General features: G+C 41.9%; 1 protein-coding gene across 7 annotated transcripts in view; it reads right to left on the bottom strand.

The window, feature by feature from the left end:
• Positions 1-23,882, bottom strand: part of KDM4C (lysine demethylase 4C) — a 434,115-nt gene that overhangs the window by 173,922 nt on the left and 236,311 nt on the right. For all 7 annotated transcript variants that reach the window (XM_084629198.1, XM_084629204.1, XM_084629200.1 and 4 more), the window contains 4 exons: positions 16,568-16,761; positions 10,483-10,721; positions 8,137-8,483; positions 3,070-3,181 (listed from right to left, as the gene is read on the bottom strand). In XM_084629198.1, the coding sequence (XP_084485324.1) occupies positions 3,070-3,181; positions 8,137-8,483; positions 10,483-10,721; positions 16,568-16,761 (892 nt within the window). The remainder of the gene's footprint in view (positions 1-3,069; positions 3,182-8,136; positions 8,484-10,482; positions 10,722-16,567; positions 16,762-23,882) is intronic.

Raw genomic sequence — 23,882 nt, 5'->3', positions numbered from 1 at the left:
GCAACATACTGCTCGAGGCTCGAGTGAAAAACTGAATTTGAATGTGCCACAAGGTTTAAACTACAAAAGTGAAATGTATGCTACAGTTTGAAGGCTTTAAGAAAGGGAAAGTGCAGTGACCTAGGAGCTGTGGAAATAAGAAAAAGTACTGCCCTTGGGTGGTGGTGTTTGGGGTTTTTTTTATGGGGATGAGGGTTTTTTTAAAATATATTTACACACATAAACATACCCCCCCATTGCTTATAACAGTTAAGGAAAGCAAAAGCACCTTATACATGAGTGCAGCTGGCATACCGTATAGCTTGATGGCTGTACTATATAATTTTGATCTTACTATTTTTTCACAACCCCATCAGACTGAAATATTATGGGAGAAGCCCAATTCTATTTGGATCTATTGAAAAACTGTCCAATCTATGGTGGTATCTAGCTTTGAGGTGCAGAGTTTTAATATTACAGAAAGATTGGTGCATAATATTAAGCTCCTTATTTAGGCATCTAAGCGATTGGACTACATTTCAGAAGTGCTGAGTACATAGCAGCACTCCTGGAAGTCAATGGGAGCTGCTCTGTGCTCAATGTTTTTGAAAATTATTTAACTGCTTAAATGTGAATTTAGGAGCCAGATTCTTTGCCCTGACACCATCTGCTTTGTGCACCACCAAGCAAGCAGAAAGCTACCTTAATGCTGCTGCCGATTCCCGCACAGAGTAGGAATTGTGTCAGAAATGAGGATAGGTAGGCAGTCCTGCATAGCTTTAAAATTTCATTAAGGGCTGTTTTTGCTTTTAGTTGGCCTACATTTATGCCTGCTCTCTTCAGCTATGCTGAGAATCTGATCCCTGGTTTTTAAAATCTTGAACTTTGCTTTTTATAGAAACTTACTGGTATAACTATAGAAAATGGTATAAATGATATTCCTGGGGAAATACTGCAAAACTGCACATGTACAGAATTCATGTCCTCTGCAGATTTCTTTGCTTCCCCACAGAAAAATGACTTTCTGACAGGGAAGCAAAAAGAAGCTGCAAGAGCAGTCACACCACACCATTCCCTAGCAGCACAGGTACATTGTTTCAGGCACCCAGAACAGCCGGCGGAGAGGTAAATCACAGTGGGGCTGAGGACACTCCAGCCAGTGGCTCCTACCCTGAGCCGGGATCAGCTGCTCGTCCCAGCTGGGCTGGAGGCAGGAGCAGACGGGGCTTCTTCCTCCCCTGCAAGGAGTAGCTGGAGCTGTGTCAGACCCTCCTGCAGCTGCAGGAAGCTCATCATCCTCCCCTGCTTCCTGCCCTCATCACTCCTCAGCTGTGGGGGGAGGGGTCACTGTATGGGGAGCTGCTCCCAATCCACCCTACCCCCGTGCATCCGGACCTCCCATACCCAGACACCCCTGCCAAGTCTCACCCAGTACATCCAGAACCCTCCTAGCCCTCCATACCCGAACCCCACCCCACTGAACCTCAACCCCTGCACCTGGAGACCCTTGCCCACAGACCCCCTGCCTCCGGACCCCCACCCCTGCATCCAGATCACCCCTCAGAGCTCCCTGCACTCAAACCCCCACGCTGATGCCTCACCCCCTGCACCACCCTGAGCCCACACATCCAGACCCCCATGCCACTGACCCTCAACTAGCTGCACCCAGGCCCCCACCCTACCAAGCCCCAATCCTCCAGCACCGAGACCATTACACCCAGAACCCTCCACTGAACTGCAACCATCTTCACCTGGAAGCCCCTGCAGAGTCCCATTGCCCCTGCACCTGGAAACTGCCCCCCCAACAAGCCTCTGTGCATCCAGATCCCCCCACTGAGCTGCCTGCACCCAGACTGTCCCACACAGAATCCTCTCATCCCACAACTGGATCCCCCCACACAGCCCCTCCACACTTGGATTCTGCCTGGTTGAACCTGCCTGCCCTACACCTGGTGAGCCTGGTGCAGAGGGGCAGGGCCCAGGGTGTTTCTGTGGCAGGCCCAGGCCTTTGTGCAGTGTCGGTTCGGGTGCAGCCTCACTGCTGAGTCCGCGTCCTGGGGGAGGGGGCTACAAGGTGATCTCCCACCTTCATGTAGCCAGTGGCCTGTGCTCCCCACTGTCATGCTGGAGCCTCTGAATTTATTTAGGTTTCAGAGTAGCAGCAGTGTTAGTCTGTATCCACAAACAGAAAAGGAGTACTTGTGGCACCTTAGAGACTAACAAATTTATTTGAGCATAAGCTTTTGTGAGCTACAGTTTGGCAAATAAAACATGCAGAATTTCAAAATATTGTGCGCAGAATTTTTATTTTATTGACGCAGAATGCCCTCAGGAGTAAAATGAGGAATGTATGTGGGATATGCTCAGTAGCTCTCCATTTTCAATGGATATAGTAAAATGGCTTTGTCAAACCTAGAGAAAGAGACCAGTCTATTTAATTGTTTCCCTTTATATTTTTAACTAATTGTGGGGCCAGAATCCAAGGTATAATAAAGACTGTTGGTAACCTTTCTGATGTTTTGGAATATCTGTGGTCTCTTTCATGAATCAAGGCTACAGATGTCTTTACCAGAACCACTTTTCAAGCCTCCAACTGGATGTCTAAAACAATAGAATCACAATGCAAATTTTTTTTAAAATAATCCAACGAGGTACAGTTTACAAGCAGGACTGATGTTCTGAAGATCTAGAAATGGTATGTCATAGCTATACTTGCCTTCCTAAAATAAGATATAAAGTTTGCTGCTAAAGCCAATTGCTGTCAAATTCAACAAAGGAGATCTGGCTACAGAAAGTGTCTTCATCCCACATGCAGCACTTTAAATGACTTCAGACTGTTCTGAGCTTCTTACAAGACAGTTCTAATATGTTTAGGAGAATTTAAGTGAAACGGGGGAAAGAAAGAACTCATGAATTCAGCAAGCATGCTGAAAGCTTTTTAATGGAATTATTCTGCAACTTTAGAAGATTTCCCACACAGTCAAAATACTCTTTCATCTTCAGTACTTTTGTAATACTTAAAAGATATATGTATACAGGTTATAAAGACAGACAGATGTAATTAGAGAAACACATTAAAAGCATGCTCACCTTCATCACTTACTGCCTGCTGTTTAACCAGTGTCATAGGAGATCTGGCCGGGGGTTTACTTAGTGGATGACGCCAACTCTTACATGTTTTCTTTCTTTCAATTTCTGCTAACTGAAAGGGAGAGACCATATTTAGTTTAGTTGGAAACTGAACAAAACTAATGCTGATAAGCAAGAATATTCTTCTGCTAATGGCGTAAAGCAGGGGTTCTCAAAGTGGGGGTCGGGACCCCTCAGGGGGTCACAAGGTTATTACTTGTCGGGTTGCGACCTGTCAGCCTCCACACTAAACCCCACTTTTCCTCCAACATTTATAATGGTGTTAATATGTTTTTAACTGATAAGAGGGGTGGCACTCAGAGGCTTGCTATGTGAAAGGGGTCACCAGTACAAAAGTTTGAGAACCACTCGTGTAAATAATCCACTTTGTTAGATAAATTCTCACATCAAGCATGTAAAAAACCTCTCATCGATGGTTCAAAAATTTGTCTGACATTAGTTATTTTGTTAGATCTAGGAGATGGGATAATCTCTCCCTTTACTTCAGAAAAAGGTGTGGAAAACAACTTGGTATTAGGACAACAACATATTTAAAAAACATGTACAGTTTTTCTTCATAAGTTTTCACTCATTCAGTTTAGTAACTAAAAGTTAAAATGCAACATTTAAGTTTGTCTTTAAAAAAAATACAAAGCAACCATTAACAAACAATTACAATAAATAAATGCTAAATCTACTGAATAAAGATTAACACTGGCTGAAAATGTAATGTACGCTAGAATACTTCTGTATATTTCAAGTTTCAGAGTAGCAGCCGTGTTAGTCTGTATCTGCAAGAAGAAAAGGAGTACTTGTGGCACCTTAGAGACTAACAAGTTTATTTGAGCGTAAGCTTTCGTGGGTTACAGCTCACTTCATCAGATGCATAGAATGGAACATATAGTCAGAGGATATATATACATACAGAAAATATGAAAAGGCGGAAGTTGGCAGACCAGCTCTACCTTTTCATATTTTCTGTATGTATATATATTCACTGACTATATGTTCCATTCTATGCATCTGATAAAGTCACTAAAGCTTATGCTCAAATAAATTTGTTAGTCTCTAAGGTGACACAAGTACTCCTGTTCTTTTTGTATATTTCAGAACAGTTTATCACACTGACTCATATGGTATTAAATGGAAATGTGTGTGCCATTTCATTTATCTGCACAGCCATGCTATTCTCCCTGTGGTGGCTTCATGCAGTTGTCAGTAATTATCATCATATGGGTACTTTTGGAAAAAGGGAAAATCAGGTCACAACAGCCTCATTTATCAAGGATCAGTACCAGAGATCACTTATGGAGTTTGCCAGTCTAGGTAAGGAGAACAGATAAAGGAGATGACTGACAAAACAATGCACAACCTCGAGATGACTGACAAAACAATGCACATCCTCAACAACAAGAAAACAGCAAATCAAGGTTGTCAGCAGCTACAATACAGAGCTACATACCATTTACTAAATTAAGTGGAGGGAGGAGGATGTTGTGGCTAACGCACAGGATGGGTTTATGACATCAAAAGATGCAACTAGCTGAGCAAAAAGGTAAAGCAGATTGGCCTTCCTAATAGCATCTCTGTAATATAACCCTGTATAACAGTAACACAGACAGAGCATGGAGGTGTATTGGAAAGTATTTGAAAAGCCACTTGGGAATGTCTGAGAGGTACCCAGATACATTAAATATAACCTGTAACACAGCATGATTACAACACTGAAAAGATGCTTATAGTGCTTAATATTATTACAAAGGGAGGAGTGGTGAGAGAGACCATTTATGTCGGCGTATGCAGCTGCCCAAAAGAAGTTGAGGCCACCGATGCCACTCTGGTGATAGGCCCAGGGTGTCCAGAAGGGCCACTGAGGAACCTGCCGTTGGCCTGGCCACGGTGCCGGGTAGGGTTGTCGGTCTCAGACTGTGATGACCACGGAGGAGCAGAGCGGCTTGGTGCTGGAGAATGGTACCAACTGGGGGACCGGAGCGGTTCACCCACACGGGCCACCAGTGCCGCAGGCCGATGCGACAGAGATGGTGGTCTTATGGCCAACATCATCACCGGTTTGCTCATGGAATGTACCAGGCCCAGAAGCGGTGCTGGCGATCTGTCTCGCCTAGGAGGGGAGGATGGTGCTGTAAGCGCCAAAAGGTCCGCTGCTGCCTGGAACGCCTCCACGGTGGAAGGAAGCTGTAAGTCTTCATGGTGGCATGCAGGACAGCGCTGCGGGTCTGGACTTGACTGGACCCATCTCGGGGCAGAAGTCAACGGAATCCCTACCAAATGGGAGCTGGGTGGGGGCTATTGACCATCTGGTCTTTAGACCTGGCCAGGAAGTGCCCTCTGTTGGCCTTTTCTGTTTTGGGGGCACTGGGGCATGCAATCAGTCTGGATGTCTGGGTGTGGGCAGAGCCATGGTGGTGCTGAGGGTCTCTAGCAGAGTCCTTCCTTGGCACCAGCAACTGATAATTGGTTATCTCAATATTTTCAAAGAGAAGCTCTTTCGGGAGTGGTGATAAAGTAGCGGTGGAAACTTCTGGTAAAGGTAAGAAATCTCTTCCTTCTATGAGACAGAACAGAAGGGAATTTTGACCTGATAGTAGAAACAGGCAGCCCAAAGGGCTGGTCACCCTGCTATCAAAGAAGAGATTCTGACTTCTATAGAAATAGATGATAATAGACGTAGATAATGGACAGTCGCTGGTAAGAGACGTATCAGGAGATACAGATCTGAATTTATTTCTACGTCTTCTTCCACCTCTAAGAATAAGGGCCAGACTCTTTGGTCCACATGTATAAGGCCCAGGACAATGTAGGAGGAAGACCCCAAAAACTTTGCACACTATTGATCTACCTTAAACAGGTTAGGTTATGGAATTAATTCTGAATGGATACTCAACTGAACTGAACTCTTCCCAGGGACAGATTCATCAAGCCCCCAACATCCAAAGATCAACTGATATGCTAGATTACACAAGAAGTCATCTGTCATTGTCTCCAAATAGGGGCAATGGAACCTGTTCTATCTTTCAAATGCTAAAAGATAATTTACTCAATATTCTCCAATGTTCCCAAGAGGACAGGAGTCACAAAGCAACACTGGATTTGAAGGCCCCCAAGTAGTTCAGAAGGAAATTCAGATTCAACACAGAAATGATAAAGTTAATGCAAAGTAATTGGCTCTCTACAGAGAGCCTAAAGTACCCTGCTGTTCTTTCCAAAAAGAGTGCATGGTTTTCCAAGTTTCTATCACTATTAATGGGTCCAATATTGTTTCTGTAATAACACCCATGGTCTGTTCATCTGTGAGGACTGAAAGCAAGATCGCTCAATTTGAATGCATGAACCACTATTGCCTGAGCTAAAGGACCCAGTCCATTAGCTCAGAGGCACTAGCAAACTCATGAACACTTTTTATGTGGTCCATCCACTAGAGAGGGATAAAGATATACTTGATGAATGTGGGGAAGCTCATCACAACTTCAAATCCCTGCATGGCCCACCAGTTGCAATGACTTGTCTTGTCAGTTCATTTCCGGGGAATGAGTTCTCCTCTTATTCCTAAGTAAAACATTAATTTCCACAAAGCTCATGAAACTGCACTACCTTCCTTCTGTTAAATCCATTTCACCGGGGGGTGGGGGGGGAGGAAGCATACATTAGATGAATATAGGGCCATTAAGATTTACATCTAAGGTATTAAACCCTTCAGGAAGTCAAGTTCTGTTTTCAACCGCTATTATCCAGATGTTAACGGTGTGAAGGCCTCAAATACTTCATCTGCCATATAGATCAAAGCATGTTTTGCCAAAGCACATGAAGCCACATGTTTCCACCAAACAATGTCATGGCTTATTCTACTAGGTCACACACAGTCTCTGGAGTGGTAAAAGCGCAAGCTCTATGAAGAGACCTGCAAGGTTGTGACCTGGTCTTTAGAACATACTTTTGCCAGCTACTATATGGTCTATCTTTAGTCATCTGCCAACACTCAACATTTGGTAGGAGGGTGTTACAATCTGTAGTGCCTCCCTAAGCATCCTCACTTGTGGTTGTGAATACAGTGTATAGTTACACAAAGTCAAAGGTCAGAAGGGATCACAAGATCATCCAGTCTAAGCCTCTATATATCACAGGCCACCAACACCAACCAGAACCCACACACTAAACCTAACAACTGAAAACAGATGACAGTATTACAGCCCTCAGGAGACTAAGCTATTATGTGTCACAGGCAGACAAGTTCAAATCACTTGTTTTAGCATGAGATTATTTACTGCTGTTCATATCCCCATGTCAGATTGCCAGACTTTCCAATAGCAGGAGAAAGAAAAATTTGATTGTGGTATCCTTGAGAGTTTCCTTCCTCCTATTATTTTTATGTGGTCCATCCACTAGAGAGGGATAAAGATAACCCTCTTATAACCAGCAATCCTCCTAACACATTTTAGGGGTATTGACTCATGGTAAATGATTGGTATTTTTCCTCATTTCTTTGAATACGTAAAAGTTTCTTTCCTCACACTTGAATATCTTATAGTAGTGGCCATTTCTGCTCTCATAGGATGCTTTTTCCCCCCGATTTTTATTTTATTTCAAAGGCTCTAACTAAGTTTCCTAGTATCGTTATAGCGTGGGGAGTCCTCCATTCTGGCAGTTAGTGAAAAGAGGAGGGGCTTAGCTATACCTTCTGACAATTCAGACTTTGCCTACATACTGTCAGATTAGCAGATATCCAAAACAGGAAAAGAAAAAAATCATCAAGTGAGCTGCAATAAAATTCTGTCCTAATTCAGGAAATCATCCCTATTCAGGAAAGCCCTTAACCACATGCTTCATTTTAAGCACATGCTCAAGTCTCACTGAAGTCAATGGGACTTAACACACACAAAGTTCTGCAGGTTTTCGTTAGTAGCCTGCTGTTGTTCAACATCTGTCTGTGCCCTTGATTATGAATAAATTAAAACCACCATGCAATATGTTTCATATACAATGGGTATTTTCAAAGCATTTTTTTCTTACGGCAGGTATTTCTCCAGGTTCCAAACCACTTTCACTACTTTCACTGCTTTCTAGGTCGCTGACATCATCCTCTGTGGACACGCTATTCGTTTCCCCTTTTTCCAGGCACTCTGATTCAAAGGAAGCATATCCAGGTGACTTTTGGCATGATTCAACCCGGAAAGCCTGATTCTGAGATTTTAAAGAATTGTCTTCTTCATTTATACAAATGATAGATGTGGGTCTCGGGAGTGTAGAATCCTTAGGTGTAAAGGAAGCAATACTGGAATCTTCCTTGTCCTCATCTTCTGTTTTTATTTTCTGCATTACAGGAGTAGGGCTGAAAAGTGAGTTTGAACAGATGTTCCCTAGGTATCAAAAATATGGGTTTGTTAATAAACTTCATATTGCATTATTATTATTCTATACCATTCTCACAGCAGTCTGAATTGAATATCAGTTTCATAACTCTGCTTGTCATTTAGAAATCCTGTCTAGCATTCCATCAGCAAAAGGCCAGACTAAAAAGTAGAATGATAAATTATTCTTTGATAAAACATAAGTAATAGCATATTGAGTTTAGAGTGTAAACCTTTTTTTACGTCTTGTTTTTCTTTCTATTGGCATTTTCAATTTGAACAACTAGACAAAGTATTTTTGTATCACTTGAAATTATCAATATGCACTCGACATGATTATTCTGACAGCCTACAGGCAATTTAACTACTTGAAATAACCACTGTAAAAGGTTGGCATATTGAACTTTATACTCTGAATTTACACCTATTATGCCTGTGTGAAAATCTGTCAGTAAACAAGAAATAATGACTTAAAATAAGGAAAATATATTTACAAGAAATATCAAGAATTGTTAGCAAATAGCAGCGCTGACATAAAAATCACAAAAAATTACAGTGAGTAATTTTGTATTTCAGTGCTGCTGAAGATTAATTTCATGTGCAGTATACAATGAAATATTAAAATCATCTATCTGGTTGCAGAATTTACCAATAAGTAGTCCCATCTAATGTCAATGCAGAAATTCCAGATATAAAGAATATTTTCTTTAATTAATTGTTGGAATGTATCAGCCAGAGATTGCAGGCACCAATTGCCAGCACCGTACACGTAACAACGTAGCCCACATCGTAGCTGTCACATCCACAAGGCTCCCTCTACAAAGGTCCAACCTTCCATCTTTTAATTATGAAAAGCAGAATGGAATGAGCTCTACTTTACAAAGCTTGTATTTCACCTTGGCACTTAAGTAGGACTTGTTTTTTCCACAGTGATGAACACTCACAACTTCTATTTAAGTCATTGGGAGTTACAAATGATCCATACCTCTGAAAATGAGGCAAAGGGGTGGATATTGTCAAGTACCAACTCGGCAAAATATGCACATGCTTACTTCTAAGCACAAGTAGTCCTACTGAAGTCACATCTGGACAATTCACCTCGTCGTCTGTCTGGTGCTGGGAACTGTAAAATGCCTACAGCTTCTGGTTGGTACATTTGAACAAGGATGGTATTTCCAGTAAGGGTAATATCCTTCACTCCTGAAAACCGTTTTGGTGCCGAACTGAAAACAATGGGACTCATCATGTGCTTAAAGTGAGGTATATGCTCAAGTATTTTGCTTAACTGGGGCCTAAACTCCCTTCTGGACAGGAGTGTGAGACTATGTCTTGCCCGCAGTGAAATTCAGAGTCAGCAAGAGAATGAATCTCAGAAAAGGTATCAGCATCAAAGCAGGGTAAATAAAAATATGCTGGCACTGGCATATGTAACTTGTGCACAGGGAGCATGCCCTCTAGCAGACACTTCTAGTGTAGCTTAGGTAACAGAACTTGCACACTTAGAAGTGGGGGATTTTGTGCACAAGGAAAGTAAGACTTTCCATAACACTATACACAATTCGTTTTCTGCTTGCAAATGTAAGCAGTACATCTCAAGTGTATATATTATTTACAGTATCTCTCAGTGGATAAGGTACTTCATATCATTTTCCAGACACGTTTTTCATTTGCTACAATGTGCCAATCTATGGAAGGAGTTAATTTAAAAAAAACAACTGCTTTTTTAGGGGAGAGGTTCCTTTCTTTTAAAAATAAATGAGTAAAAATAATTTTACCTGTTTTGCTCTCAGTTCAGTATTTTAAACTGGTTGTACTCTTGCTCCTATCACATACAAATACCATATGATGCTCATGCCTGCATGATTTCCCTGCATAAAAACTTTATGAATAGGCATTTTTAGTTATGCCACTTGGAACAACACTTTTCCCTTATCATCCACAGATTTATGGCATCATAATATCAATAGCCTAAAATTTACAAGTGAAACATAATCAGTCCTTATCTCACCTGAGACCTCAATATTATCCAATAAATGCTGATCCAGCTGCATTCTGCTAATGTTTTTCTCTTCCCCAGAAGGCACTTCTGAATTTACCAGCTTCACTTTTTCTTCTGGCTTTTCATTGACCTTGAAGCCATCTGTAGCTGCTTCAGTGGCTATGATTTCTGCACCAACGATCATAGCTGATTCTCTCTCGTCCTCTGGAGTTTTAAGCTTTTTAGATCGAGATCTGGTATGCTGGAAGCTGTTATAAGAGATATTGCTGTCACAGTAGAATGTCTGTCTTGGATAAGATAAAATGTCTACCAACATAAATGTCCCTTTCACCTGCTTAAAGTGGTAAAAAATTGACAATTTCCCAACTTTTTGTGCCTAGATCGTGTTTACAATTTAAGTGATAGATTAACAATTGATTGGATTTAACCTTCTAATGTTTTATCACAATTCCTTAGAACAAGGTATTAAACTATAAACCTGAAACAACAGTGAGTCTTTCTTAATCAAGTTCCAAAACTAGTTTTTGATGAACCATTCTTCGGAACCTGAAAGTGACTAAGCTGAGCAACATAACAATAGAGAAAAAAATATGCTCAGCTGCACTAAAATTAGATAATATTGTCCCAGTCCCAGAGTGCACTAGACATTTTGCCTGATCACTCTTGCACATTCATGTAACTTTTACAAAGATAATTATTTTTGGCAACTGTATACGCATCTTTAACATCAGCTACTAGAATCTGAATTAGGGAAAATTTCTGAGGCTTGAAGAAAATGTTATTTTACTACATTTAAGTATATAGATAAAGTGCAACCTCCAGCCCATCTTATGCATATTCTGTACCACCAACAGAAGGGCAAACATGGAGCAAGAATGCTGGCAACTGCTCTCAAAGACTGAATGGGTTGTAATCTGCATGCCCAAGATACAGGGAGTGAGAGTCTCAAGTCCCAGATTCAAGTCTCTAGTATAGCAGGGCAGTACTGTACACATTACTTCATCACAAGTCAGGTGTTGCCAATTTCCAACCTGATGAGACTCATGAGAAGTGTCCTGTGTAGTGGACATCACTAATTTATATCAAAGGGTTGTATATTTTGAACTGCAGATGTAGCCAGTGAGCTAGGAATATTTTGATAATCTTTTTCACCAACCTTTTAAGGAGCCATATTTTACCTCCACTAATATTCTCTGAATTTCCTTCTCTTCCTTCTATCTAGTGATACTTCTAGAAATTGTGTTGCAATGCTGAAAATGGTGATTGGTTGGCATTGTTTTATGACTCCTGGGGATCAAAATTATCATGTTTTTCATCAATACATTACAGCAGAGATGAAACAGAACACACACTTTATCTTCATTTTCACAACATGCATTCCTGTGTGTCTGCACCACTGCCAATCTGGTAATTAAATAGCACAGGAGTGTGTTCTTAGGGGTAGTCCTGGGTTGACCTTGTTGCTCCCTATGGTTAACCACTTCCACCACTAGGGAGTTAGGAGCATGGTGGGTGTACAGGTACTCGTGGCCTTTGGATGGCACCAAGTACTTGCACTCAGCTCTCTTGGAGATGGGTGGCAGGGAGGAGGGAGTTTGCCAGAGGGCATTAGTGATCTTAGAGACCCCATCATGAAGGGGCAGAGCCACCCTGGCCAGTGCCATGGAGCAGAGGACATCGAAGAGAGAGTCCAAGGGCTCCTCTAGCTGCTTCACCTGAAGACCCAGGTTGGCAGCAATCCTCTTACATAGTTCCTGGTGCACTTTAGTGTCATCCGGAGGAACCAGGAGAGGAGGCCCCATTATAGCCTCGTCTGGCGACAATAAGGAAGATGCCAGTGTGGTAGGGTCCTCCACAACCATTGGTGGCCCAATGGCTTGTTCTTCTGTTCCCTCTTGGACCTGCAGGGTGCTTGCGCCCAAGGCTTCGTGCACTAGAGGAGGGCGGGAGAGAGAGGTAGCCGGTCTCTCCAAGGCTCTGGACACAAAGCGGGCAGCCTGGGAGGGCTGGGTGACCCCCCCTCCACGGGTTCCATGGGTACCACGGTGCTGGCCACTGTGCCTGAGACCACGGGGCCGGTTTTTTGGGGCCGACAATGTAGCCAGTACTGGAGCTTGTCCCACTGTCAGGGAACCTTGCCCTGAACCAGGGCTGGATTCTGAGTGGTCACTCCCAGGATGGGGAGGAACTGGGATTACTCTGTCCCAACTGGTGCCGGTCACTCCACCTGGAGTCTGATCTGGAGCTGGATCTTAGGGACTGGTGACGCTTGACGGATGGTTTGGAGCCAGCGATGGCTTGGAGCCAGCAATCTATGTCTTGCACTTGACGAGCGGTACTGGGATGAGGAGCGGGACCTGAAGTCGGAACGAGCCCGCACTGGGAAGCACTCGCACACAGCAATGCCCTCCTAAGGGATCGGCGACGGTCTGAGGAATGGTAAGATCAGTCACACGACAGGTCCCTGGAGCGGTACTGTGGTCTCGGAGATATTGGGTGCTGGGAAAGGTAATCCTCCTGCGGGGTATGTGCCTCCAAAGGTCTGCACCCGGTGGCCAGCAAGCTGCGCCTTGAGTCTCTCTGCTCATGTCCAAGGTCCGGGGACTGAATGGGGCTGCGCTGCATCTGCCTTTCGTGGTCAGATGCGTGGCGGCTAAGGGAAGGTGAGTGCTGGCAGGATGTCCCCCACAATGGGGAATGGTGCTGCTGAGGTGGGGACCGAAGCAGTCCAAATGTGGGTTTACCCCATGACCGGGGAACCACAGGAGCCGGTGTGGGCAGCACCAGAGAGACATGATCCCCTGCGCTGCCTGCAGGGCCTCTGGCGTGGATGGCACCCGGAACTGATGGAGGTCTCTGCTGCTATTCACGGTAGCTGGTGGGGCGTGGGCTGGGCTACATCGCTCCACCAGAGCTTGGGCCTGAGATCCTGATGTGGGTGAAGAGTTGCCCGGCCTGGGACCTTGCTCATATCCAGTCTTATCCTTTCCCTTGTGGGAGGTTGGAGACCGGCCTCACCCCACCTTCTTGGCTGGAGCTATGGATGGGGACAGGTGCTGGCCAGGGGATGGTCCCAGTGGGGCACTGCATACCAAGGTCACGGTGCTCAGTGCCGAGTTGGAGCGTTGCTCCGGTGCCAGGGTGAGGGCCGACTCCACCCGACTCCATAAGCAGCGCTCTTAAACGAATATCACGTTCCTTCTTAGTCCTTGACTTGAAGGACTTGCAAATTTTGCACTTCTCACTAATGTAGCCTTCACCCAAGCAACACAGACAGCTGCTGTGTGGATCACTAATGAGCATGGGCCTCTTGCAGCAATCACAGGGCTTAAAACCTAGGGACATGCCCCGTCCCAAGGCAAAGTCCCGTTTGGGACCTACGAAGTCTCTAACTATAGCTAAGGGATTTATAAACACTAATAGAAAACTATATACAACCTAATACAGGAGATAACTAGTTTGTACGAATGAACAGCAACAGCACTAACTGAAGCAGCAACAGTTCCAGCCATCACTGGCAGCAAGAAGGAACTGAGGGTGGGGGGAACCGGCAGCGCCCTATATACCGTGGTATGTGCGCACCACTCTAGGCGGCACGGGAGCCGGTCCCCTACGGATACTGCTGAGGAAAAAATTTCTGGCATTAGTGCATGTGGTGAGCACACACACCTAAGTTGAATGGACATAAGCAAGCACTCGAAGAAGAAGAATTAGACCAAAGTCCCCAAACTAAGGATCCAATTCAGCAAACAGATTAAACATGTGGTTAGGTGCTTTGATGAATAAGGATGCATTAAAGCATGTAGTAATTTGAGGAATCAGGGCCTAATTTACTTTTTGTTAAGGGAAGAATATCAAACTTAACTTTGAATTGCTGGGATTTTGTATGGTTGGTTTTTGAAAGGACTTTCATAGAAGACTATAGGTTGGAAAACCAGCTTGGATAAGCTAACAACACATTCACACACTCCTGAATATCCCACAAATCAAACTACAATAAAGGTTTGAAAATGTTCCACTAAATCTTCTCTCACACACAGATACACACATGAAAAGTCTGCTTGGAGTATGTGTGCATCCCTCAGCCCTTTGGGTAGGGACCAAGGAAGGTCAGGGGCAACTCTTCACTTAGTAGACATTAAGTGTCATATTTATTGGGAGTCTCAGGAAATAAACTAACAGTTGAGTCAACATGGAAAATGAACATCTCACCCCTAGATGTCAACCTTTACTTCAGGGGTGAGGCACATTTGTGGAACAATATGGGGAAACTCATGTGGAAAGTAACTCCACTCTCCACGAGAACTGAAGCCACTACCCCCATGAACCCTGATTCATTAGGGGGAAAGCAGAGAGAGGGGTACTGGCCTCAGAACCCTGACTGGATAGAGGACTGGAAAGAAATCTCATAACTGGCTTCCTCCTGCCATCCCACCTGTCACTGGAGAAGAGGAATGCCACTCCAGAATCTGGGGGTAGAGAAGAGGCCCAGGGACCAGGTTACAGCCAGGCTGAAGGAGCAGCCTAGACCCAGCAAAGAAGCCTTGACTAGCATGGTGACTGTGGACATGTACACCAGGCAAGGCAGCAGAGACTGGGATTCATCACTCCAAGCTTGCACTGTGCCCAAGCACCGGCAACCACTACAAGGGCCAGAAAGGAACCTGGGGACTAAGACACTGGTAACTGTTTGGACCCTGGACTGAGTAACGTGGTATTAGTTTGAACATTTAAGCCTTGGGTGGGGGCTACATAACAAACTGGGGTGCCCCCACCACACAATGCCGTTGCCAGTGTTTTACTCATCCAGTGGATAAGCAGAGAATGTTGGTCTCCTGTGCTATCTCATCACCTTTTAAGAGAAGAAAATTCATTTAAAAAGTAAAGAAGGAAATTCACAGTTTAGTGTTCACTTGCCAATATGTAGTCACAATGGGGCATCGTCCTTAATTATTTAATGTTTGCAAAAATGATTTGAAGATTAAAAGTGCTATTAAAGGACTAAGGATTATCCTTAACTTGATCCAATTGTGCACTGCTGTGACAAGACACAAGCAAAGCTCATCTCATAATTTTAGCAGTTAAAACTCAAAGCAATAATGAATAGGAAAATCAGTTGGAATTCTGTTAAGTGCAAACAGAAGAGAAACGCTGCATGTAAAGAAAACTTTCCCCCAAAATACACTATCTGCACGATGACACTGGATCCAGCTGTAAAAATATCAAAAGTCAAAACTTTGATAGCGTCAATGATAACTCAAAAAGTTAACTTTTCAGGTATGTCAGTAAAGTCTGCATTGACAATTGGGTTAAGGTTTTCATTATGCCAAATTCCAACCTGTTAATCCATGTTAGGACACAGATATTTAGACCTGTTTGCAAAGGCCTATACTTTAAAAACAGGCCTAAATATCTATATCTTAACACTAATTTATTACCCCGGCTTGCCAGAACCCGCAACTACCATTACGAGAGTCCAGCTGCGTGGACTGTTGGGGAGGGGGATTTACAGGCTGCCGCTCGCCTACACAATCCATAGCAGATATAGCAGGTATTGACAGTGGTATTGTGAGAGTCTGCCAAATAGCTCTCTCTCTATAGCACTCCTAGGCTACAAGCTAGTGACCATTAAGTCTATTGCTAGAGGTTGTGCACAGCTGCTGCAGTTCTGCACCTGTTTTATACCCCCCTTTTCTAACTCTAGCATTTAGCTCACTCCCTACAGATGTTTTCCTGATCTCCTAGCTGGAGATGTTGTTACACACAGTGTAAGTGCCAGTGAACACACCCTCACGAAAGGAATAGATTTAAATATTGCATTAGAAGCAATGGCCACCTCTCCATGTGCATAAACTTCAGCTATGCATTTTCCTTTCATGTTGCAAAATGAATGTATTTTTCATTTAAACAATCACTATGAATTATGTCTTTCTTGGCCTCAAGCTCATGGTTAAATTATAAGAAGAGCTAAATTAGCTGTGACTAGAATAAATCAACAACTCTAATGGAATGTCAGAGAAAAGGGCATTGAAAAAAATGGAAACATACAACATATTTAACTTTAATTAAATGGAAGGTGAACAACTCCAATTACCATTTGGGAGGTTTCTTTGTTTTCCTTCTTCTCTGCAACCAGGCCTTTACCTCAGGTGTTGTTTCAGGCGTGGGTTTCATGTGATCAATGGTATATAAATCCTTTCCTTGTTTCCACAGTTGATATCTGTCTGGTTGAAACTTCCTTACAAAGATATCCATGGATATTGTTACCATGTCGTTCCTGCAGGTGCACTGGGGGAGAAATCAGAAATATATACTGCATGTGAAAAACTAAATGATTTGCCGTAGTTTGTAGTAGAAAAAGCCTTGAATATGAAACTCCTTTTTTGGGAGGAATGGTCATACAGAAAATATTACCTGGGCAACTACAGCCATACCTGGATTCATCACGGTTCTGTGAGGACAGTCCATTTAGCATATATATAGTATGGAAATTTCATTGGTTGATGAACTCCTACTAATAACAGACAAAAAGCAAGCATCTATGCGGTTTCTTTTAGGTCCATTATCTGCATTTGTTATTATTAAGCATGAGGGTACTGTTGAACCCAACAGATAGACTGGATTACCCTTGAATGGCTCCATTATTTTCTCTGGTTTCAGAGTAGCATCCGATGAAGTGAGCTGTAGCCCATGAAAGCTTATGCTCAAATAAATTTGTTAGTCTCTAAGGCACCACAAGTACTCCTTTCCTTTTTGCATTATTTTCTCTCTCTCTGAGGGGACTCAATGAGTAGTTTTGAGTGGTTGCTCATCTGCCCCAAGGGTTTTTAGTGGGGGTGGGGGGGATTACAGCATTCTGTTCTATCGCCACTCCTTTTCAACACGAATGTCAGACCCTTAGGGAAGGCAAAAAAAGACCATATCACTTTTTTCTTGCTCCAAAATCTACCTATTCTCCCAAGCTTTTACACAATTGGAAAGGATTGAGTGAGACGTGTGAGGATGCTTGTTCTGAAAAGAGTGGAGAACAGTTTTTAGATTCTTAGAGTATGTCTACACAACAGAAGTTATGCACAGGCTAGCCTACCTGAGCTAGTTTGAAGCCAGCTAGCATGGGCAACAATAGGAGTGAAGACAGCAGAGCATGGGCTTCAGCCCAGGTAGTAAAAGCCCAGGATGGACGCTATGTTCTCAGCTCACTAAGCCCACACTAAAGCTCATGCTGTGCTGTCTTCACTGCTACTGTTACCTGCACTATCCAAATTCAAATTACTTCAGGTAGACTAGCCCATGTACAGCTTTTGCTGTGTAGACATACCCTTAAATTTTAAGGCCAGAAGGGAGTGTTGTCATCTAGTCTGACCTCCTGAGTAACAAAGGCCAAGGCATTTTACTTCATAATTCTATCAAACCAATGACTTTAGTTTGGTAATTGGTCCAAATTCTTTAATGTATTGCTATTCTTGATAAAGTCTCTATGTGCCCACAGAGATCTGAACTGAAATTATTTTAAAAACACTGAAATAAATAGTAATGAATTTGCAAGTAAGATTCTCTCACTTAAAATAACAGATACTAAAATATTATCTTCAAAGCAAATTTACTGTACCTGAAACTCAAAACAATCTTTATATTAGGAGACTATATGCGAATCAATAAGCCTGCAGCACATAAACCATTCATGCTAAGAACACGTTTTTTTTAGCTAAAAAATTGATTCTCCAAAATTGAAAAACCATGAAATGTCTTAATGTTGTATCTAATGAAATGTCTCAATGGGTAAGTGAAACTAAGCCATATAGCTAATGTAACCTTTCAGGTGAATGAAAGAATGAAAACAAATTAACACTGTATGGCCTGACCTTCTAGTCCTCTATGATTCGTTCTATCATGCCTTTTTAACTGAACAGGATGTCTAACCACAGATGGAATTAAATTTGCTTGTAACTGACTGCTAAATAGGCACACTGCCTTTGTGTACTGCAGGTATATTTTCTCTCTCCTCCATCCACCAGCCACTTCTACCCCATCCTTCTTTTCCTTGAAAATCATAAAATCTATACTGGAAAAGGGGATTAGAAATGTCATAAAATGCCCTGCTTTCCTTTCAATACTTTAAAAACACACATCCAGCGTAACATAAAAAAGCTGAACAGGAAACTACTTCAGGCAGCAGCCAGAACTCCATTGAAATCAGACATTTATACAGTCGTGGCAAATTGCTGCAAACATGAAAAAGCAATTTAAAAACTGGTTTTGTAGAAATTAACCTCCCATGAAGAAAATGTTTTTGCCAATACTTTTTGTTTGAGGTACGTCAACCAAAACCTAACCCAAAGGAAAATTCTCTTACTGACCAAATCCCAGACCTAGAGTGTGGAAATTATGTGATATTTCAACACTTGAAGTTGTTATGACTCAGGGATGTTATCTTTTAATGCAATTCCTTGGATCTTTTGATGACTGCTAGCGTGATAAATGTCATACTAGTTTTTGTCTCAAGTAAACAACTCCAGGAAAGATTTCTGAATTTACATTTTGCTCTGCTACATTTTCCAATGAAATTTTTAACACAATTTGAATCAGAAGAAAGAGTGCGACTAGAATCATGGCAGCTCACAATGCAAGAATTCAGCACTGCTCTCAAAAGAGTAGAAGAGAAGACATGTCATACCCCACACTTTCATGATACTAGTTTTCCTTGCTAGTACCACAGCATTATTCTACACATAACATTGATATATATTAATACTAAGATCTTATATAGTGCTTTTCAGCAGCAGATCTCAAAGCCCTTTACAAAAGAGATGGAGAAATTGAGAGATAAAGTGTCTTGCACAAGGTAACACAGAAGGCCAGAGGCAGAGCTGGGATTAGAAGCCAAGACTCCTGAGTCCCAGTGCGGTGCACAATCTACTAGGCAACACAGTATCTCATTTCCCTCATACACTGGGATGCAGTCATTGTAGCTGCTTCTGTCTGATACTTTGGCTGGAGGGGCGTGATTACCAGTTTCATATATATAGATAGGGAAGGACAGGTTATATTAAATCCATTATTTTAGGGAAACTTCTTTTAAGCATATATTTTTTTAAATCAGTCGTTCTCAGTTTTAGTTAAATTATTTTCTGAAACCTCCTAAAAATGAACAATCCTTACACATTTAAAAGTACAATTTCCTTAATAGCTATTTTTAAAGTCTGCAATTTAACTGAATTCCCTACTTCTGTATAGAAGGTGCTGCTGTACAACACCCAAATACCTACCCCGTGATGTTATTCATAATTCTCCCCATTTAGTGGAGCTAATATACAGACGAGAAAATCATTCAGAGTATTAAAGGAGGAGGTCCCGAGATCACAATCACATCAAAAGTGCTAGAGTGACAGCACTTCATGATGTTTGATGCCTAGAAACAAAATTATCTGATGTGATTTTTCTTTTTCCAGGGAGAGCACTGTATTATTTTTGTACTAAGCTCTTATTCTACTGTGGCCAGCTTACCTCATTCAGAGAGTCACGGATCAATAACACTGAGTAGTTACAAAAAAGCACTGATAGTCCTTCTGGATATTGGATAGGTGCAAACGACTGTCCACTGGAATAGCCTTCATCATTAAGAGCTAAATGCATTACATAAGGACAAGTGACACTGAATTAATCCCCTAGTTTACACACAAAATCCCTTTGAATGCAAACTACACTGCTATGCAGAGATGACAAATGGTTGCTTAAGGAACAGTTTTAAAAGATTACTGTCTTTGCTGTTAGGCATCAAGTCTTCAAGCAATTTGGAAAAGGGCCAATATTTAAATCAGCATTGATTTATTGAAAGAAAAAATCCAACAAGAAAAAATATCCAATGATACGATGATAATGTTCTAAAAGAAAAGTTTTATAATAAATTATGCCTAAATGAGGTACAAAAATCTCCCTTTTAATAATCTTTGAATATTTGATGCTGTTTTTATACTACTACTGAAGTGCATTACATTTGTGTAAAAGTAAAAAAGTTTATCACTATCTAAAATGAGAAAACAGCAGAATTTTAATAATATTTGCAGGATTATCAATATGCTAATTAAAGCCTGAAGATTTAAGGTTCTAGACACTGGAGGCTAGAAACATTTGAAAGCATCGTATTAGACAGTGAAAGCAGATATACGCTGCAAAACATTTCTATTTATTTTCCCCAAAATGTGCCAAGAAAGAAATACGTTGCTTTGATAAATAATCTGGAAGGCTTGGGGTTTTTAAAGTGTTCTTTCCTCATTTCCCATCTGACTTACTTATAGTTGACAGTTACATGGCTTTCTGCTTCCAAGACAGAAGAGTGAGTGAGAACATCTCTTTCTGAAGCTAACTTGAACGTCATTCTCTTGAAGAGCTCCACTGGGAAGAGACCATAGGACATGCAACTCCCCAACAAAATACTTAGGGTGTCATGTTCACTGTTCACAAGAAACTTAGAAAAAATTCATCATATTTTTAAAGGTAAAAAATATTTTCATGTGGAATAAAAATTAAAAATTACTTTTTTTTATAAACTGACAAAAAATAGAAAGTCGTCTGATGTTACCACCTGATGGGTATTCTTTGGCCTAAGTGAAATGAGCTGTGCTCAGCCCATGCCCTAGCAGACAAGTGTCCATACTACAAAAAACTACCACCCTTCCCCATCCCCCAAATTGGCATCCTTGTTAGGTACTTCAGCAGAGAATCACGAACTGAATAAGCATAGGGACTCCTGGTCAGGATTGAAACATATTGATAGAAACGGGAGAGAATTTTATTTGCTGCTGCCTGTGCAACACACCCAACTCTGAGGATAAGCTGTTACATCAATGGCAATTTACGCCCAATAAAATTAAAAGAATAGTTCATGTTGGAGGTGGTAAATGTTGTAGCAGGAGTAGTGAAAGGAATTCCTTATCCATATATAGTATAATTGGTTTCTTATATGGGATTACAAGCAAAGATCATCATGGTGATCAAAAAGATTATGGAAATAGACCTCCTTCATGATCCCTTGGTATTATTATTATTGGGTTTATTATTAGTTCTACTAGTATAAAGAAAACAGCTTGACAGAAACATTTATTAGTGTTTGATAGCAGTGAGTTGAAAGAAAATGGTTTCATCCACTTTATTAAATTGGTATAACAGACTGTGAAATGTATTTGTAATGGAGAAAACTGCCTACTTGAGAAATCTTTTTTTTTAATTGCAAAGAATGCCATTTCTGAAAAACTTAAACAAAATGAATATTGGCAAAGACTAAATATTTTGACTGGTTTTGCCTGTCTAAGCCATACTTTCCTCCCCTTTTAGGCTCTGATTCAAAAAGGTAATTAAGCATGTGCCAAACTGTAAGCATCTGTATAGCTCCATTTAAGACAATGGGATTATTCATGTGTTTACAGTTAGACATGTGTTTACATGCCTTCCTTAATCGAGGCCTTACACCCAATGTCAGCAAATCACTTAAGGATGTTTATTATTTTAAGAATGTGAATAGTCCCATTGATCTGGACATGCACAACTGAAAGACAGATACAGCAGTGGATTTAAGTGGCAGACCGAAACTTTATTAATTTAATAATGGGGCAGGCACTATACACACCTCTTACATACCTGGCATTTAACTGGGTCCACTATGGGGTTACTCAGCTCCCAATATATAACCATTAACTCAAGGTATACCTTCTTCAGCCTGCTTCTAAGACTAGACTCAGTCTGAATTCTCTTGCCCTGCCCACCACCAGGAGGGTAGAGGGTACCAAGAGGGACCTCATTCTGAAAAGACTTCAGGTCTCCCCTTCTCCTCACAGGCACAAAGTCCATCAGGAAAATCCTGGATCTCATTTCCACCTGGTAGATGGCCCTTTTTAGCTTTTATCTTCACTGGATACCAGCCACTGGGAGAACCAGCAATTAGCTTAATTGTGTGCATACACACACACACCCCCTCCAAAGTGCCTAGTATCTATTTCCTGCCAAATGCAATCCCTAAGATCCCATAGACAATGTCAGTCCTGTATCTGAGACGTGCACAAGGTGACTGTAGTTTGCCTTTCAGTGAGCACAGAAGAGATATGAGCTATTTCCGCAACATGTCACCTCTGCCATATCATTGAAGGTAAAGAACCTCAACCCTGAAGCTCAGTTGTGATCTCCCTGCTGACCTGGCTGCCTGCTTGTAGGCCCAATGCTGTACAACAGCCACAGATCCAGACAGCAACCGTTTTCTGATGTCCCCTGCAATCACAGATAGGGTTAGTTCTCACTCTTTTGCCTGCTCCAGTAATCCATCAGCAGGGTAAACATAGGTCCTGTCAGAGTGCCTGGATCCTTGAGAAGTAAAAAAAAAAAAAACCCTCCAATGCTGTTGGCGTTGCTGCCTCAAACCTGAAAGAATGTGTGGAAAAATCTGCCAGATTGAGACCCAAGTGAGCTAATGCATTCCTCATTACCACAGCAAACTGGTAGCTGGTCAAGTAGTTACCATCCCTGTGTACAACTAGGTGGGCCTGGCTCCCACATACATGTGGTTCCAACAAAAACTGTTTGCGGCTTTTACCAGACATCCCCATTCAGCTGAGCATTTCCTTAGCTCTACCATGGCCTCTTTTCTAGTCTGATCAGTTTCCGAATACCTTAATTTCAAGTCGATTGCTCCTTGTTAAAACGATACATCCGCCACTCTAATACATGCCAGGAGCTGGCCCCTGCCACCTGTACGCTATTTCACTAAGCCTGAAAGCATCAACAAGGACTTGACAAATGAATCTTTAAATAGAAATGCCTCCATCCCACAACTGCACTCCCTAGGTAAAGCCTTCGATAACCCAAATTTCACAGAGGGATGGTATACCGGTTATCTTCTTTGCAACGCTCATTTCATGACCATACCTCCAAAACCTTCTGTAGTAAGAGTCCTCTACATAAGCCAGTAAATCCTGCCACTATGCAATAAACCAGGCCAACCAGGAAACCCAGTATTGCAGAGGAAGCTAGTCCATGATGCATCGTAGACACTCCGTATCTCACCAACCGAGGCTCAGTGATGGCACAAACAAAAGAGACCTAACTTAACTCTAAATTACATAAACCTAACAATTGCAGCTTTATAAACCATGATTGCCCTTGGGACTCTGGGGTTTTCATCCATTCTGAATCATGGCTCCACAAACCACTACTTGTGACATATCCTCTGGATCTAAGCATCATATGCTATACAAAGGTGTTATGAGGTTTAACATAATGAACTGAAAGTAGCTGGGGACCATAGCAAAATACAGTAGCTATATAACACAGACAGTGTTATATAACAGTGTTTCACAATGCGGATAGGATGTTATAATAAAAATTCTTTCTTGTTATAGCTGATGAAACCTACTGTAATCAAT

Source organism: Lepidochelys olivacea, assembly GCF_965140295.1.
Source record: "Lepidochelys olivacea isolate rLepOli2 genome assembly, chromosome: 5".
Lineage (NCBI taxonomy): Eukaryota > Metazoa > Chordata > Testudines > Cheloniidae > Lepidochelys > Lepidochelys olivacea.
Note: the sequence above shows the minus strand (reverse complement) of the source record. Positions and strands in the feature narration are given on the sequence as shown.